The sequence below is a fragment of the Melanerpes formicivorus genome, unplaced genomic scaffold (genome assembly GCF_026170545.1).
Source record: "Melanerpes formicivorus ecotype bairdi unplaced genomic scaffold, bMelFor1.0.p_v2 SCAF_9, whole genome shotgun sequence".
Taxonomy (NCBI): Eukaryota; Metazoa; Chordata; class Aves; order Piciformes; family Picidae; genus Melanerpes; species Melanerpes formicivorus.
The window spans coordinates 13,021,412-13,038,890 of record NW_027142361.1 but is presented as its reverse complement, the minus strand read 5'-3'; the positions used below and the strand labels follow the sequence as shown (position 1 = coordinate 13,038,890).

At 47.7% G+C, this 17,479-nt stretch overlaps 1 protein-coding gene across 6 annotated transcripts in view; it reads left to right on the top strand.

Annotated features, from left to right (window-relative positions):
- Positions 1-17,479, top strand: part of DTNB (dystrobrevin beta) — a 505,091-nt gene that overhangs the window by 399,249 nt on the left and 88,363 nt on the right. For all 6 annotated transcript variants that reach the window (XM_068143073.1, XM_068143070.1, XM_068143069.1 and 3 more), the window contains one exon: positions 2,913-3,009. In XM_068143073.1, coding sequence (XP_067999174.1) covers positions 2,913-3,009 — 97 coding nt within the window. The remainder of the gene's footprint in view (positions 1-2,912; positions 3,010-17,479) is intronic.

The window sequence follows — 17,479 nt, the reverse complement described above, 5'->3', positions numbered from 1 at the left end:
CCTCCGTCAGCCAGTAACTGGGGGAGATGTCTCCTGGCTTTGGGCCTGGTTAGGCCCAAGGCCATGGGGGGATGGGCAGTCTCAGATCTGGCCAGCTGAGACTAGCCTAGCAGTGGGAGGGGGAAGGAGGAGCCCTGGGGGTCTTGGGTGTACCCTCAGGTGGGGATGGGATCTCTCTGGGTCTGTTTTGGGATTTTTCTTTATCACTGTGCTTTTGCTTTTCTGTAAAAGTTCACTGCTTTCTATTTAAACTTTCCATCACTTTTGCAATCCGTTTGTCTGAGTGTTTATTGTTGCCAGGGGTGGGGAAGGGGGCTGCCTCAACCCAGCACAGATGTAAGCACCAGGGGTGGTTTAAGTTGGACATGAGGAACAATTTCTTCCCCAAAGGGGTTGTCAAGGCCTGCAACAGGCTGCCCAGGGCAGTGGAGGAATCCCCATCCCTGAAGGGGTTTTAAAGTTGTGTAGATATGATGCTGAGGAACATAGTTTAGTGGTGGCCTGGCAGTGTTGGGTTAACAGTTGGCCTCTTCCAATCAAAATAATTCAATGATTCTATGATTCCAAGCATGTTCTTAAAAGTTCTCAGTTGCTGTGTAGAGTTTAGACTGTGAAAGCCTGAGAAAGATAATCCCTGGAAAATCAGCTTGTCCTAGGTTTCAGAACCTGCCTACAGCACAGCCTACAGAGCTGAGTCAGCTCCACCGTGCTGCTGGCAGATGTAACCTTGGAAGAAGCATGGCTGGATCCCTCGCCCTTCCAGGTCCTGCCTTTGATGCAGATGTGCTTGGCTGCATCTGAGAGTCCACAGGATGCTCATCCCTACCCCAGTGCCAATGACTCCTTTGCCCCAGGCATGTGCCTCAAACAGCATCACTCCATTTGCCCTTAGAGCTTTTCCTGACTTTAGATATAAACATTTAAACCCTTTGTCATTGCCAAGCAGCACCTCCTCTTTCCTCACTGGAGGGCATTAGAAAAGAGATTGAGTAGCATCAACCAAAATCACAGTATCACAGTATCACAGTATCACTTAGGTTGGAAAGGACCTCGAGGATCATCGAGTCCAACCTGACACCGCAGACCCCATGACTAGACCATGGCACCAAGTGCCACGTCCAATCTCCCCTTGAACGCCTCCAGGGTCGATGACTCAACCACCTCCCTGGGCAACCCATTCCAATGCCGAATGACTCGCTCGGTGAAGAACTTCCTCCTCACCTCGAGTCTGAACCTCCCCTGGCGCAGCTTGAGACTGTGTCCCCTTGTTCTGGTGCTGGTTCTTCATTAACAACAACACTGGGGGGATGCTCAACTTACTAAGTAGGCTGATTTGTACATGATTTGTAGTTACTAAATAAAACAAAATATTGAATAGAATGAAATATTTTGTTTTAGCCTACAGGAAGGCTGGGGAAGGACTTCTCAGGATCTCAGGTAGTGACAGGACTAGGGGGAATGGAATGAAGCTGGAGGTGGGGAGATTCAGGCTAGATGTGAGGAGGAGGTTCTTCACCATGAGAGTGGTGAGACCCTGGAATGGGTTGTCCAGGGAGGTGGTCGAGGCCCCGTCCCTGGAGGTGTTTAAGACCAGGCTGGATGAGGCTCTGTCCAGCCTGGTCTAGTGTGGAGTGTCCCTGCCCATGGCAGGGGGGTTGGAACTAGATGATCCGTGTGGTCCCTTCCAACCCTGAATGAAACTATGAAATTATGAAACTATGAAATATTAAATAACTATAGAATAAATGCTACAGGCTTTGAACTCACCTAGAGAGAGAAAAAGGACCACAGAGACAGGGAAGAGAAGGCTCCAGGGAGACCTTATTGCAATCTTTCATTATTTACTGGGGCCATCAAAGATGGGGGCAGACTTTTTATCAGGACATCTTGTGACAGGACAAGGGGTGATGGTTTTAAATTAAAATAGGGAAAATTCAAACTAGACATAAAGAAGAATTTTTTTATGCTGAGGGTGGTGAAACCCTGACCCAGGTTGCCCAGTGAGGTGGTAGAGGCCCCATCCCTGGAAACATTCCATGTAAGGTTGGATGGGACTCTGGACAACCTGCTCTAGTTGCAGATGTTGACTGCAGGGATTTGGACTAAATGACCTTGAAAGGTCCTTTCCCACTATGAAATAAGACTTTTTAATCTCTTTTTTTCCCCCTTACTTATTTTTCATTACTTCTGAGTGGGATTTAGGGGGCCCAGCATTTATTAAATCATCTTAAGATACTGAACGCCTTTCATCTTTGAACATATTTTTATATGAGTCGCTTTATTTTTTAAAAACATGAAATAAACCCAAAGTGTCAGAGTTCCTTAAATAGCTGACAAATAGGCATCAATAGTCATAAAGTGGTTTTCTGATGCCAAGGAAGGGGAAGGTCACTTTTCATCTCCTTTTCTTGTTCCCTGGCTTCTGGTGCAGCCAATATGTCGAAATTGTACGTCACATTGGTGGACAGAAAGATCTCTGCTGAGTCTCCATCCAGACAGGGATGGTGTTTCCTTCCCAAATATCTGCAGCCTTTTCTCCTCTGCTGTCTTTTTCTCTTCCTCCCATAGTTCATTCCTGCTCATCTGAGAGCTCTGCAGGGTGCCCGAGTCTGATGTTATGAGAGTTCTTAATAAGAAGGAACAAAGCAGGGTTTTCTGCTCAAAATGCAGTGCTCTTGACAAAGGCTTCCCACTGCCAAGGTGCTGAGTGAGGATCTCTGGAGCTGAAGGGAAAAGGCTGATTTTCTACATGGGTTTCATGGTCCTTGTAGTGGGCTTTTCTCTGGGGTTTAAATTGGAAGCAGGGGGGAGGCATGAAAACGGAAGACAGATATCTGGGCAAATTTCCTGAAGTGGTTCTGAAATAACTCAAAGTTTGTTTTCTGGCTCTTTCTTTCATGTAACTGAAACAGACAGAGAAAGGATGAATTGGAGCAGAGGATGTCTGCACTTCAAGAAAGCCGAAGAGAACTGATGGTGCAGCTCGAAGGGCTGATGAAACTGCTCAAAGTAAGCCATCCCACATCTGAAATTCACACTTCCCTCTCTTCCTCAGCCCTGGAATTTGTATTAATGCTATGAGATTCCCTCCTTGCTGTCACACCATTCGTTACAAACGCAAAAAGTCATTTCCACACTGGCTCTGTGCATTGGTGCAGATGGTTGAGCAGTTTCAAGTTCATATCTTGCTGGTTTGGTTAAAGTATCAAGAACCCTTAAGATTTTGAGCTCTTTAGAGAAGTATTAGATTTGGTGATCACCTGAGTGCTGTTCTGGGTACCAGTTTGGTTCTTCCAACCTGAACTGGAAGATAAATTGGAGGCTCTAGTCCCTGAAGTACAGAACATGACTCACCCATGACACAGTGCTGTGTCCCACAGGTAATATTGCACTGACCCCACAAGGTCTGTGGAGATATTTTCCTTTAGAGTGTGATGATGTTGGCTCTGATCTACCATATAAGTTGATGCTTGGATTTCTGAGGAGGGTCTGTTACAAAATTTTGTAGAGTCCCACTGGATTTGAGCTCTTAAAATCCCAGAGTCATTAAGGTTGGAAAAGACTTCCAAGATGATCAAGTCCAACTGTCAGCCCAGCACTGACAGGTCACCAGTAAACCATATCCCTCAGCAACATCTACACAGATTTTCAATCCCTCCAGGGATGGTGTCGAGGGTTGAAGGGGAAGGCCGGGCCTTCTCCCCCGCCGTAAAGTGAAGGGAAAGAAAATTGAAAGGGGAAAAAAACACCACAGCCGGATTAGCAAAGGAATGTGCTATATTTACAAAGCAGTTTAGGAAATGCAGGGAGATATATACAGAATTTACAGTATTTACAATATATACAGAAATATACAACAAAGTCACACAGAAATGAGGGTTCCCTCCTCTGCTGAGGAGGGTTCCCCACCCCTGTACCCCCTTCTGTCCCCCTTTTCCCAGAGAGGGTTAGAAAGAGAGAAAAAGGAATAATTGTTAATTAAAAGCACTTAGGCAGTTATGTGTTAGAAAAGGCCTTATCTTTTTCCAAGGTCAGTCTGGCCGAAAGCCCAGAAAGCTGCGAGCTGCCGCAAGGAAGAAAAGAAATGCAGGACTGCCCAGAATACTCTGCTGTACTCCAAGTTCAAAGGTGCTTTCTACCAATCTACCAATGAAATTAGTTTAGATCTGTCTTTTGTTTATAAACATTCAGCCACAATGTCCCCTTTCTTAAAGGGACAGCCTCAAACAGTCACAGTCCACACCTTCACAGCCACAATTTCATTGGCTGTTCATACTGTCCATCCAATCCAAGACTATATTTACAGCTCGTGAGTAAAATTCATAGTCCATTCCGGCTATGCTCAGATGAAGATGATTCAAAAGTCCAAACAAAATCAGAAAATGAGAAAAATGGAAAACAGTTTATCTCTTCGCCGACGAAACGAAGGAAAGGGAAACAGGGATATTAATGGGAAGAAGAAGACTAGGGAAGGTGTGGGCCCCCTCAGAAAGGAAAATGGTGATATGGTCACAAGTCATGAGGAAAAGGCTGAGGTGCTTAATAACTTCTTTACCTCAGTCTTCACTGCAAGGGCCTCTAGCCACACTCCTGATGTTATGGAAGACAATGCCAGGGACGGGGAGGAAGAACTGCCCATTGTAAGTGAAGATCAGGTTCGTGATCACCTGAGGAACCTGAAGGTGTTCAAGTCGATGGGACCCAACGGGATAGACCCACGGGTACTGAGAGAACTGGCAGATGAGGTTGCTAAACCCCTCTCTATTATATTTCAAAAGTCATGGCAATCTGGGGAAGTCCCCACAGGCTGGAAAAGGGGAAACATTGCCCCCATCTTCAAAAAGGGTAAGAAGGAGGAACCAGGGAACTACAGGCCACTCTCACCTCTGTGCCTGGAAAGATCATGGAGCAGATCCTCCTGGAGGTACTACTGGCTCAGAAGAATAGTGAAGAGGTGATTGGGAACAGTCAGCATGGCTTTGCCAAGAGCAAATCCTGCCTGACCAACCTGGTGGCCTTCTATGAGCAGGTGACAAAATTAATAGATGAGGGGCGAGCAACTGATGTCATTTACCTGGACCTGAGCAAAGCCTTCGACACTGTCCCGCACCACATCCTGGTCTCCAGGCTGGTGACACATGGGTTTGATGGGTGGACCACTAGATGGATAAGGAACTGGCTTGATGGCCGCACCCAAAGAGTGGCTGTCAATGGGTCCATGTCCCAGTGGAGGCCAGTGACAAGCGGAGTCCCTCAGGGATCAGTCCTGGGACCTGTCTTGTTCAACATCTTTGTGGGTGACATGGACAGTGGCATTGAGTGCACCCTCAGCAAGTTTGCTGATGACACCAAGCTGTGTGGTGCAGCAGACACGCTGGAGGGAAGGGAGGCCATCCAGAGGGACCTTGACAGGATGGAGAGGTGGGCACAAGCCAACCTCATGAGGTTCAATAAGAGCAAGTGCAGGGTCCTGCATCTGGGTCGAGGCAATCCCAGGCACAAATCCAGGCTGGGCAGTGACTGGCTGGAAAGCAGCCCTGAGGAGAGAGACATGGGGGTGCTGGTGGATGAGAAGCTCAACATGAGCTCTCAGTGTGCACTTGCAGCCCGCAAAGCCAATCAGATCCTGGGCTGCATCAGGAGAATTGTGGCTAGCAGGTCGAGGGAGGTGATCCTCCCCCTCTACTCAGCCCTGGTGAGACCCCACCTGGAGTACTGTGTCCAGTTCTGGAGCCCCTATTACAAGAGGGATGTGAAGGTGCTGGAACGTGTCCAGAGAAGGGCCACAAGGATGATCAGAGGGCTGGAGCACCTCTCCTATGAGGACAGACTGAAGGAGTTGGGGCTGTTCAGTCTGGAGAAGAGAAGGCTCCGAGGTGACCTAATTGTGGCCTTCCAGTATCTGAAGGGGGCCTACAGGAAGGCTGGGGAAGGACTTCTCAGGATCTCAGGTAGTGATAGGACTAGGGGGAATGGAATGAAGCTGGAGGTGGGGAGATTAAGGCTAGATGTGAGGAGGAGGTTCTTCACCCTGAGAGTGGTGAAACCCTGGAATGGGTTGTCCAGGGAGGTGGTCGAGGCCCCGTCCCTGGAGGTGTTTAAGACCAGGCTGGATGAGGCTCTGGCCAGCCTGATCTAGTGTGAGGTGTCCCTGCCCATGGCAGGAGGTTTGGAACTAGATGATCCTTGTGGTCCCTTCCAACCCTGAATGATACTATGATACTATGATGATACTATGATTCTCAGGGTCTCTTAGTTGACTCAGGGCTCTCAGGGATCTCAGGGTTCGTGCACCGTAGATTCCTCGTTGATTCTTCCTTTGGATGAGATGTAGCTGTACAACAGGTTGAAATTAAACTCCTTCAGCTAAAGTTAAATTTCTTTGTGGAATACACTGAATTTCACCATTCTCTTGCATTACCCAATAAGTGTGACCCGGACCTTCAGCTGAAACCACCCCTCGGACAGGTTTAGGCTCTCCTGAGGGAGAAAATACCCAAACAGCTTTACCTAACAGATTCTTTTCTCTAACAACAGGAACTCTATCACCTTCTACTTTCCGTAGCAAATCTGAATGTGCAGGTCCAGCTCGGTTCACTGAACCTCTACTATTTACCAGCCGGGTTGCTTGTGCTAAATGTTTTTCCCAGTTTTTCAAAGATCCACCCCCCATGGCTTTAAGAGTGGTCTTCAACAAACTGTTGTAGCATTCAATCTTCCCTGAAGCTGGTGCATAGTAGGGAATATGGAATATCCACTCAATACCGTTCTCTTTTGCCCAGTTCTTTACAAGGTTGTTCTTGAAATGAGTACCGTTGTCTGACTCAATCCTCTCTGGAGTTCCGTGTCTCCACAGGATTTGTCTCTCCAGACCGAGAGTGGTGTTGCATGCAGTTGCATGTGAAACCCTGGAATGTGTTGTCAAGGGAGGTGGTCGAGGCCCCGTCCCTGGAGGTGTTTAAGAGCAGGCTGGATGAGGCTCTGTCCAGCCTGATCTAGTGTGGGGTGTCCCTGTCCATGGCAGGGGGGTTGGAACTAGATGATCCGTGAGGTCCCTTCCAACCCTGAATGAAACTATGAAACTATGAACTGGATAAGTTTCCAACCATCCAGTGTTTGTCTCTACCGTAGTAAGCACGTATTGCTTACCAGAACGAGAACGTGGTAGAGTGATGTAGTCAATCTGCCAAGCTTCACCATACTCGTACTTGGACCATCTGTCACCATACCACAAGGGCTTAAGTCGTTTTGCCTGCTTAATAGCAGCACAAATGTCACAGTCATGGATGACTTGTGTGATAGCATCCAATGAAATGTCTATGGATCTGTCACGAGCCCATTGGTATGTTGCATCTCTGCCTTGATGTCCTGATGAATCGTGAGCCCACCGAGCTAAGAATATCTCACCTCGGTGTTTCCAGTCGAGATCAAGATTAGAGTCCATGTCTACTTGAGAAACTCTTGCAGCTAGATCTGCCTGATGGTTGTGTTGCTGTTCCTCAGTAGCTTTGCTCTTAGGAATGTGAGCATCAATGTGTCTCACTTTCACTGGAATTCTCTCGATTCGATCAGCAATGTCCTGCCATAGGTTGGCTGCCCAAATGGGTTTTCCTTTCCTCTGCCAACCATTCTTCTTCCAGTTCTTTAGCCAACCCCATAGAGCATTGGCTCCCATCCATGAGTCGGTGTAGAGATAAAGCTTTGGCCATCTCTCACGTTCAGCTACATCGAGAGCTAGCTGGACAGCTTTTACCTCTGTGAACTGACTGGATTCTCCTTCTCCATCCTTCGCCTCTGCAACTCGGCGTGTTGGACTCCACACAGCAGACTTCCACCTTCGCTTGTTTCCAACAAGACGACAGGAACCGTCTGTGAACAAAGCATATTTCTTTTCATCATCAGAAAGGTCATTGTAAGGAGGAGCTTCCTCAGCACGAGTTACTTTCTCCTCTGGAGGTTTAGCGCAGTTGGTACCTTCAGGCCAACTTGAGATCACCTCCACTATACCATGCCTTTCAAGATTTCCCATTCGAGCTCTCTGTGTTATCAGAGCCATCCACTTAGACCATGTTGAGTCTGTGGCATGATGTGGTGTGGAGCCTTTGCCTTTGAATATCCAATTCAAAACTGGTAATCTGGGAGCTAGAAGAAGTTGTGATTCAGTTCCAATCACTTCAGAAGATGCTTTTACTCCTTCATAGGCAGCTAAAATTTCTTTCTCTGTTGGAGTATAGTTAGCCTCTGAACCTCTGTAACCTCGACTCCAGAAACCAAGAGGTCGTCCACGTGTCTCACCTGGAGCTTTTTCCACAAGCACCAGGTTGGACCATTGTCACTTGAAGCCGTGTACATAATGTTCTTTATGTCTGGACCATCTCGGACAGGTCCCGGACCCATTGCTTGAATTACCTCTTGCTTTATCTGTTCAAAGGCTGCTTGTTGTTCAGGTCCCCAGTGGAAATTGTTTCTCTTTCGAGTCACATCATACAGGGGTTTCACAATTTGACTGTATCCAGGAATGTGCAGTCTCCAAAATCCCACTATCCCCAAGAAACGTAGGGTCTCTTGCTTGTTTGTGGGATTTGCCATGGTAGAGACTCTATTTACCACATCCACTGGAATGTGTCGGTGTCCATCCTGCCACCGCACTCCCAGAAACTGAATCTCTGTGGTAGGTCCTTTCACCTTGTCTCACTTGATGGCAAAGCCTGCATTCAGAAGAATGTCAATGATTTTGTTACCTTTCTTGAAGACTTCCTCAGCAGTTTTACCCCAGACGATGATATCATCGATGAACTGAATGTGTTCTGGAGCACCACCTTTCTCCAGAGCATCGTGGATTACTGCATGACAGATGCTTGAGCTGTGGATCCAGCCCATTGGCAATCTGTTGAAAGTGTACTGGATTCCTCTCCAGGTGAAAGCAAACTGAGGCCTGCATTCCTCTGCTATGGGAATAGAGAAAAATGCATTAGCAATGTCTATGGTAGCATACCATTTGGCCTCTTTGGATTCCAGCTCATACTGTAGTTCCATCATGTCTGGTACTGCTGCATTCATAGGTGGTGTCACTTCATTCAGGGCTCGGTAGTCAACCGTCAGACGCCAGTCTCCATTCTGCTTTCGCACAGGCCACACTGGACTGTTGAAAGGTGAATGAGTTTTGCTGACGACTTTCTGACTCTCCAACTGACGCATCAGATTCTGAATGGGCAACAAAGAGTCACGGTTGGTTCTGTATTGTCTGTGATGCACAGTCTGAGAAGCAACCGGCAATTTAATGTCCTGTATCTTATGTTGTCCCACAACTGCAGATTCATCAGAAAGCTCAGGTCTAGCAGAGAGCTTCAGTTTTTGTCCATCAATTTCTATAGAAGCTACTCCAAAAGCCCATTTGTAACCTCTAGGGTCTTTGAAACGCCCTTCTCTCAGAAAATCAATTCCCAAAACACAAGATGCATCAGGTCCGGTCACAACTGTATGCTTCCTCCATTGTTTACCAGTTAGACTTATATTAACCTCTACCTTACTTAACTCTTGAGATCCACCAGTGAGTCCCTTATCCCCTGCAGGGCTGCCCAGAATACTCTGCTGTACTCCAAGTTCAAAGGTGCTTTCTACCAATCTACCAATGAAATTAGTTTAGATCTGTCTTTCATTTATAAACATTCAGCCACAATGTCCCCTTTCTTAAAGGGACAGCCTCAAACGGTCACAGATGGTCACTCCACTACTGCCATGGGCAGCCTGTTCCAGGCCTTGGCAACCCTTTTAGGGAAGAAATTGTTCCTCATGTCCAACTTGAACATCCTCTGCTGCAACCTGAGGCAGTTTCTTCTTGTTCTATCACTTGTTCTTTGGGACATGAGACTGACCCCCATCTTGCTCCAAACTCCTTTCTGGGAGTTGTAGAGAGTGAGAGGGTCCCAACTGAGCCTCCTTTTATGCAGTCTAAACAACCCCAGTTCCCTCAGCTGCTCCTCACAAGACTTGTGCTCTAGACCCTTCACCAGCTTCTTTCCCCTTCCCTGGACACAGTCCAGCACCTCAATGTCCTTCTTGGAGTGAAGTGCCCAAAACTGAGCTAAGTATTTGAGTTGATGGCTGTAGTCTGAAATATGTGCTTGTTCTTTCTGGGTTTTGATTCAGACAAGAGCCTCTATAAAGTGAATGGCAAAACATTAGCTTTACTCAAAGAGGTCTTGGTCTGAGACAAGATGCAACAAAGATTCTATAGACAGTATAGGAAGTGGGAGAGAGATTGTGTCAATGACACTGATGAGAGCAGCACAGGGGGTTATACATTAGCTACAGACACATCCAGAAAAATGAAGAGCTTCTCTGCACTTGGCAGTGATAATGAATTCACATCATCTGTAAATCCAATGTGCAGCTGCTCCTCAGATTAGGCTGGTGTTCTGGAATAGGAGTGTGTATCCAAGAGTCAGGCCATTACTATCTGTGATCCTATAATCTGTGGGTTCAGGACTCATTCATTAAGTTAAATTGTGCAGTTCAGTTATGAGATTGACAGAAGCTTTAATGACATCTAGGCTATATCATACAAAAAGTTAGTTTAGAAGATGATTCTTACTAGATTTTTATTTCTAAATCTAGTACCTTTTAATTAACTCCCCCTGTTCCCAAAGTTGTTTCAAATTCTAAGGGCAAATAGGACTGGATATAAGGAGAAACTTCTTCCCTATGAGGCTACTCAAGCAGTGGAGCAAAACCTCAGAGAGATTGTCATGTCCCCACCTTGGGAGATTTTCATGACTCAGCTGGACAAGGCTCTCAAATGAGCCTGTCCTTGCTGTGAGCAAGGGGCTGGATGCAAGACCACCTGAGGTCCTCTCTAACCTGAACTACTCTGTGAGTCCATGACTACTGGAATGATTTGGCTCTACACATTGCATAATGGGGTTCTTTGCATTTCCCCTTCTTAGCTCTCTATGGAGCCTGACAGCTCCTCTTTGATGAAAGCATCCTCCACAAAGACATCTGGTCTTGAACTGAAGGAATCAGAAATTCTGCATTTTCTGCCAATGCAAATTTGATTGCACAGTTAAAAATTTATTCCTCATTTTCAGTTTTAATGCCTTTGACTGCAGTTTACACCCATTGCCTTGGGTACGTGCAGTTCTCCCTCCATTAAATTAAGGAGTATTTTAGCACCCCTGTTTTTTTCCTACACAGATACTTACTCATCCCAGTGAAGGCACTTTTCAGTTGTCTTCTTTAAATCAGTTAAGCAGGTAGAGGTTTTCTGGGCTTCCAACAGTCCTGCACAGCAGAGTAGTTTTTTATGGCTGGTTTCTTTACCATCTCCAGACTTTTAACCTGATTCTTACTTTGGAGGAAAAAAAGAACAACTAACTGTAAGTTGAATTCTTCTCTGGAGCATAGCAACACTACAGGGAGAGCTACAGGAGGAATTTCATTGCTCTTCATCACCATTCCCCTTCTTGCCTTTCTGCACCAGTGAGTGCTTATTGAAAGCAGGCTGGATGAGGCTCTGGCCAGCCTGATCTAGTGTGGGGTGTCCCTGCCCGTGGCAGGGGGATTGGAACTAGATGATCCTTGTGGTCCCTTCCAACCCTGAATGAAACTATGAAACTATGAAAGCTGTCAGTTCTCCAGACCTTACCCTGTTAAAAAGTGATTTATTTAATTTATCTAGTACTAAGTGATTAGTGATAATGTACTACACCTTTGGCCTCTGAAGGAACTGATGGGGTGCATTTATCTAGAAGGGGTAAGAGAGTCCTAGCACTGGAGTTGGCAGGGCTCATTAGGAGGGCTTTAAACTAGGTCTGAATGGGGTGGGTGAGGGTATCGGTCCCTCTGCAGAAGAAAGAGTAGGCCACAAGGTGGGGTCAATTGAGAAGTCAGGAACCCAGCTGAGATGCATGTACACCAATGCACACAGCCTGGGCAATAAGCAAGAGGAGCTGGAGGTCCTGATCCATCAGGGCGACTATGATATAGTCGCCATCTCAGAAACTTGGTGGGACAACACCCACGATTGGAGTGCTACACTGGGGGGCTACAGGCTCTTTAGGAGAGACAGGCGAGGGAGAAGAGGAGGAGGGGTGGCTCTGTATATTAGGGAGTCACTCTCTGCCACAGAATTTGAGGTGGAAGATGAGGGAATTGAGAGCCTGTGGGTTAAAATCAGAGGGCAGCCTAACAAATCTGACATCCTGGTTGGAATCTGTTACAGACCACCCAACCAGGATGTGGAGGCTGATGAATTGTTCTAAAAGCAACTGGAGGCTGTCTCAAGATCATCAGATCTTGTCCTTGTGGGCGACTTCAACCTGCCAGATATCTGCTGGTAACTTAATTCAGCAGAGAGGAGGCAGTCCAGAAGATTCCTGGATCGAATGGAGGACTGCTTCCTGACACAGCTGTTAAGCAAGCCTACCAGGGGACAGGCTCTGCTTGACCTCCTGTTCTCCAATAGGGAAGTGCTGGTGGGAGACGTGATCGTGGGAGGCTGCCTAGGGTGCAGTGACCACGAGATAGTAAAGTTTTCAATATGCAGGGAGATAGGGAGGACCAACAACAGAACCTTCACCTTGGACTTCCTAAGGGCGAACTTCAGCCTATTTAAGAAACTTATTTGCAAAGTCCCCTGGGTACCAGCTCTCAGGAACCAAGGGGTCCAGGAGGGTTGGACCTACTTCAAACAGGAGCTCTTGAAGGCACAGGAACTGGCAGTTCCCACGTGCCGAAAGACAAGCCGGCGGGGAAGGCGACCGGCCTGGATGAGCAAGCAGCTCCTGGAGGATTTAAGGGGAGAAAAGAGGCTGTATCACCTTTGGAAGGAGGGGAAAGCTTCTCGAGGTATGTTCAAGGAAGTTGTTAGATTATGTAGGAATAAAATTAGGGAGGCTAAGGCCCAGTTGGAACTGAAGCTGGCCACCTCTGTCAAAGACAATAAAAAGCATTTTTACAAATATATTAACAATAAGAAGAAGGGCAGGAAGAACCTCCTTATTGGACCTGAAGGGGAACACGGTGACTGAAAACGAGGAAAAGGCTGAGGTCCTGAACACCTTCTTTGTCTCAATTTTTAACAGCAAGGCAGGAGTTCAGGACGAGCGGCCTCCTGAGCTGAGCGATGGGGTCGGGGAGCAGTGTAATGCCCCGGTAATCCATGAGGAATTAGTTCGGGACCTGCTGAGCCACTTGGACACTCATAAGTCCATGGGACCGGATGGAATCCATCCTAGGGTGCTGAGAGAACTGGCAGATGAGCTGGCCAAGCTGCTCTCCATCATTTTCCTCCAGTTCTGGCTCACCGGTGAGGTCCCAGATGACTGGAAACTGGCCAATGTGGTCCCCATCCACAAGAAGGGTCGGATGGAGGAACCTGGAAACTACAGGCCAGTCAGCCTGACCTCAGTGCCAGGGAAAGTGATGGAGCAGATTATCCTGGCGGCAATAACTGCACACCTGAAGGATGGCCATGGGCTCAGGTCCAGCCAACATGGATTTAGGAAGGGCAGGTCCTGCCTCTCCAACCTGATCTCCTTCTATGTTCAGGTGACCCGTCTGGTGGACGTGGGGAGGCCTGTGGATGTGGTCTACCTGGACTTCAGCAAGGCCTTTGACACCATCCCCCGCAGCAAACTGCTGTCTAAGCTGTCAGCTCGTGGCTTGGACCACTACACTCTGTGCTGGGTTAGGAACTGGCTGGAGGGCTGAGCCCAGAGAGTGGTGGTGAATGGTGCCACATCCAGCTGGCGGCCAGTCACCAGTGGCGTCCCCCAGGGATCAGTGCTGGGCCCCGTCCCCTTTAACATCTTCATTGATGATCTGGATGAGGGGGTCGAGTCAGTCATCAGCAAGTTTGCAGATGACACCAAGTTAGGAGCAGATGTTAGTCAGTTAGAGGGTAGAAAGGCTCTGCAGAGGGACCTCGACCGACTGGACAGATGGGCAGAGTCCAATGGGATGGCATTCAACAAGTCCAAGTGCTGAGTGCTGCACTTTGGCCACGGCAATCCCATGCAGAGCTACAGGCTGGTGTCAGAGTGGCTGGAGAGCTCCCAAACAGAGAGGGACCTGGGGGTACTGATCGACAGCCGCCTGAATATGAGCCAGCAGTGTGCCCAGGTGACCAAGAGGGCCAATGGCATCCTGGCCTGCATTAGGAATAGTGTGGCCAGCAGGAGCAGGGAAGTCATTGTGCCCCTGTACTCTGCATTGGTTAGGCCGCACCTTGAGTACTGTGTCCAGTTCTGGGCCCCTCAGTTTAAGAAGGACATCGAAACACTTGAACGTGTCCAGAGAAGGGCAACAAGGCTGGTGAGAGGCCTTGAACACAAGCCCTATGAGGAGAGGCTGAGGGAGCTTGGATTGTTTAGCCTGGAGAAGAGGAGGCTCAGGGGTGACCTCATTGCCCTCTACAAGTACCTGAAAGGTGGTTGTAGCCAGGAAGGGGTTGGTCTCTTCTCCCAGGCAACCAGCACCAGAACAAGGGGACACAGTCTCAAGCTGCGCCAGGGGAGGTTTAGACTCGAGGTGAGGAGAAAGTTCTTCACTGAGCGAGTCATTCCTCATTGGAATGGGCTGCCCAGGGAGGTGGTGGAGTCACCGTCCCTGGAGGTGTTCAAGAGGGGATTGGACGTGGCACTTGGTGCCGTGGTCTAGTCATGGGGTCTGTGTTGATAGGTTGGACTCTATGATCCTCGAGGTCATTTCCAACCTTAGTTATACTGTGATACTGTGATACTGTGAACTCTGGGTATGAAAATATTTCACAGCTGTGCAGTCCCTCTAGAAGCCAAACTTGTAAGGCATTCAGACAACAATTCAGATTTATTTGGCAGAACCTCTTTTCCATGAATCCCAGACTTCCAGACTGGAAGAGATCTCTGAAGATCATCTACTCCAAGCCCCTGCTACAGCAGGGTCACCCAAAGTAGGTTTGGGATCTCCAGAGAAGGAGACTCCACAACCTCCCTGGGCAGCCTGCTCCAGGGCTCCAGCACCCTCACAGCAAAGAAGTTCTTTCTGTTCAGATGGAACCTCCTGGGTTCCAGTTTGTATCCTTTGCTCCTTGTACTAATGTAAATGCATTGTCTAATACCAGTGCAACTCAGCACATTCCAGTTCTGGCTGTTCCAAGATCTATTAGAAATTACCTTCACTGGGCTGGAGAACTCCTCATGTAATTATTTTCAGAATCCAAGCTGCAAGCCACCCAGGCCTGCTGATCTAAAGATACTATTTCTAGTAGGTACTTTCTAACACCTTTTGTCATTGTTAGTGACAAGTACTTCATTGTTTGCTGATAGAAATTACGAGGGGGAGATACTGTGAGTCAAACACAATGCAGAAATGTGGACTCCTCTCCTTATATTAAGAATTTTACTTGGACAGGCTGGAGAGCTGGGCAGAGGGGATCCTCACAAAGTTCAACCAGGGCAAGTATAGAGTCCTGCACCTGGGGAGGAATAACCCCTTGCACCAGGACAGGTTAGGCGTTGACCTTCTGGAAAGCAGCTCTGTGGAGAAGGACCTGGGAGTGCTGGTGGACAAGTTCACCATGAGGCAGCAGTGTTTACTTGTGGCTAGTGGTCTCCTAGGGTGCATTAAGAAGAGTGTGGCCAACAGGTCAAAGGAGGTTCTCTTCCTCCTCTACTCTGCTCCTTTGAGGCCACATCTAGAGTACTGTGTGCAGTTCTGAGCTTCCCAGTTCAAGAGAGACAGGGAACTACTGCAGAGAATCCAGAAGAGGCTAAGAAGATGCTGAGGAGTCTGGATCATCTGTGACAAGGAGAAGCTAAAAGACCTGGGGCTGTTTAGCCTGAAGAAGAGCAGACTGAGAGACCTTCTCAATGCTCTTCAATAGCTAAAGGGGAGGGGGCAAGAGGATGGGGCCAAACTCTTTTCAGTGGTGCTCAGCAACAAGACAAGGGGCAATGGGCACAGACTGGAACCCAGGAGGTTCTATCTGAAGATGGGGAAAGACTTCTTTTCTGTGAAGATGCTGGAACACTATACCTGGCTGCCTAGAGAGGTTGGTGGAATATCCTTCTCTGGAGAGATTCCAAACCCACCTCAACATTTTATCCTGGGCAACATCCTGTCAGTGACCCTACATCATCATGGGGCTTGGACTAGATGATCTCCAGAGGGTCCTTCCAGATTTCTTCTGATGTTTGTGTTCATTTCAGAATATCATTTTGGTGGTTTTAGCCCTTCCTGACATGAACTTTTCCCACAAGGTTTTAACCTCTCTCATCATTGAGAAATATTCATCTATAATTTATAGCAGCTGTTAAGCTTTTATGATTTTTTTCCATTTTCTTACACAGTATTTTGTACATTTTTAAATGCTGCCTTCATTCCATTATTTAGTGCTGGGTTCAGCTTATCTAATGCTAGTTATCTGAAAGTTGGGCACCTCAGTCCCTCTGTAAAAAAAAAAAACAGAACAAGAGGGAAGATCATGTTTGAAGGAAATAGTTTGTCTCTGGAGGTTCATCCATTCTCACATGGTGAGATTTGACCTCAGAGCAGAGAAACACCCTCAACTATTTTAGTTGTTAGTGTAGAGGTAATGAACTCCCCAGTTAATGTTGCAGAATCCTTGAATCACAGAGTGTTTTGTGTTGGAAGGAGCCTTTAAAGGTCATCTAGTCCAACCCCCCCCTGCAGTCAGCAGGGATATTTTCAACTTGAGCAGGTTGCTCAGAGCTCCATCCAACCCAACCTGTAATGTTTCCAGGGATGGGTCATCTGTCACCTCTTTGGACAACCTCTTCCTGCTCTGTTGTTTATTTAGCCCTCACAGCAACCTTCCCATGCCTCTGCAATTTAGAGTTAAGGTTGGGTTTTACATCAAGTGTCCTTCCACATCTTGTTGTTGACTCTCCTGTCAGGAGGTTCCTGTTAGAGGAATTTGATGGTGGTTTTCCCTGAAGGAGAAGTTCTGGCTGTTCATCTTCACTAAGTCATTGGTATCTTCTGCTGTGTTGTCCCCCTGGCTCTGTCTGGTGAACTTCTTAGTGCCAGACAATGTTCTTTGGGCAGGCACTGCCTGCTCTGCTGATGGTGTGGTTGCTAACATGCCTTTGGATCAGAGCTATCAGTGCTTCCTCAACACATCTCCAACCACCACCCAGAGGTTATCATAGAATAGAATAGAATAAACCAGGTTGGAAGAGACCTTCAAGATCATTGCGTCCAACCTATCACCCAACACCACCTAATCAACTAACCCATGTAACCAAGCACCCTGTCAAGTCTCCTCCTGAACACCTCCAGTGACGGCAACTCCACCACCTCCCCGGGCAGTCCATTCCAATGGGCAATCACTCTCTCTGTGTAAAACTTCCTCCTGACCTCCAGCCTGAACTTCCCCTGGCGCAGCCTGAGACTGTGTCCTCTTGTTCTGGTGCTGGCTGCCTGGGAGAAGAGACCAACCTCTGCCTGTTGTGGCCGGTTGACGTTGCCCCCTTAA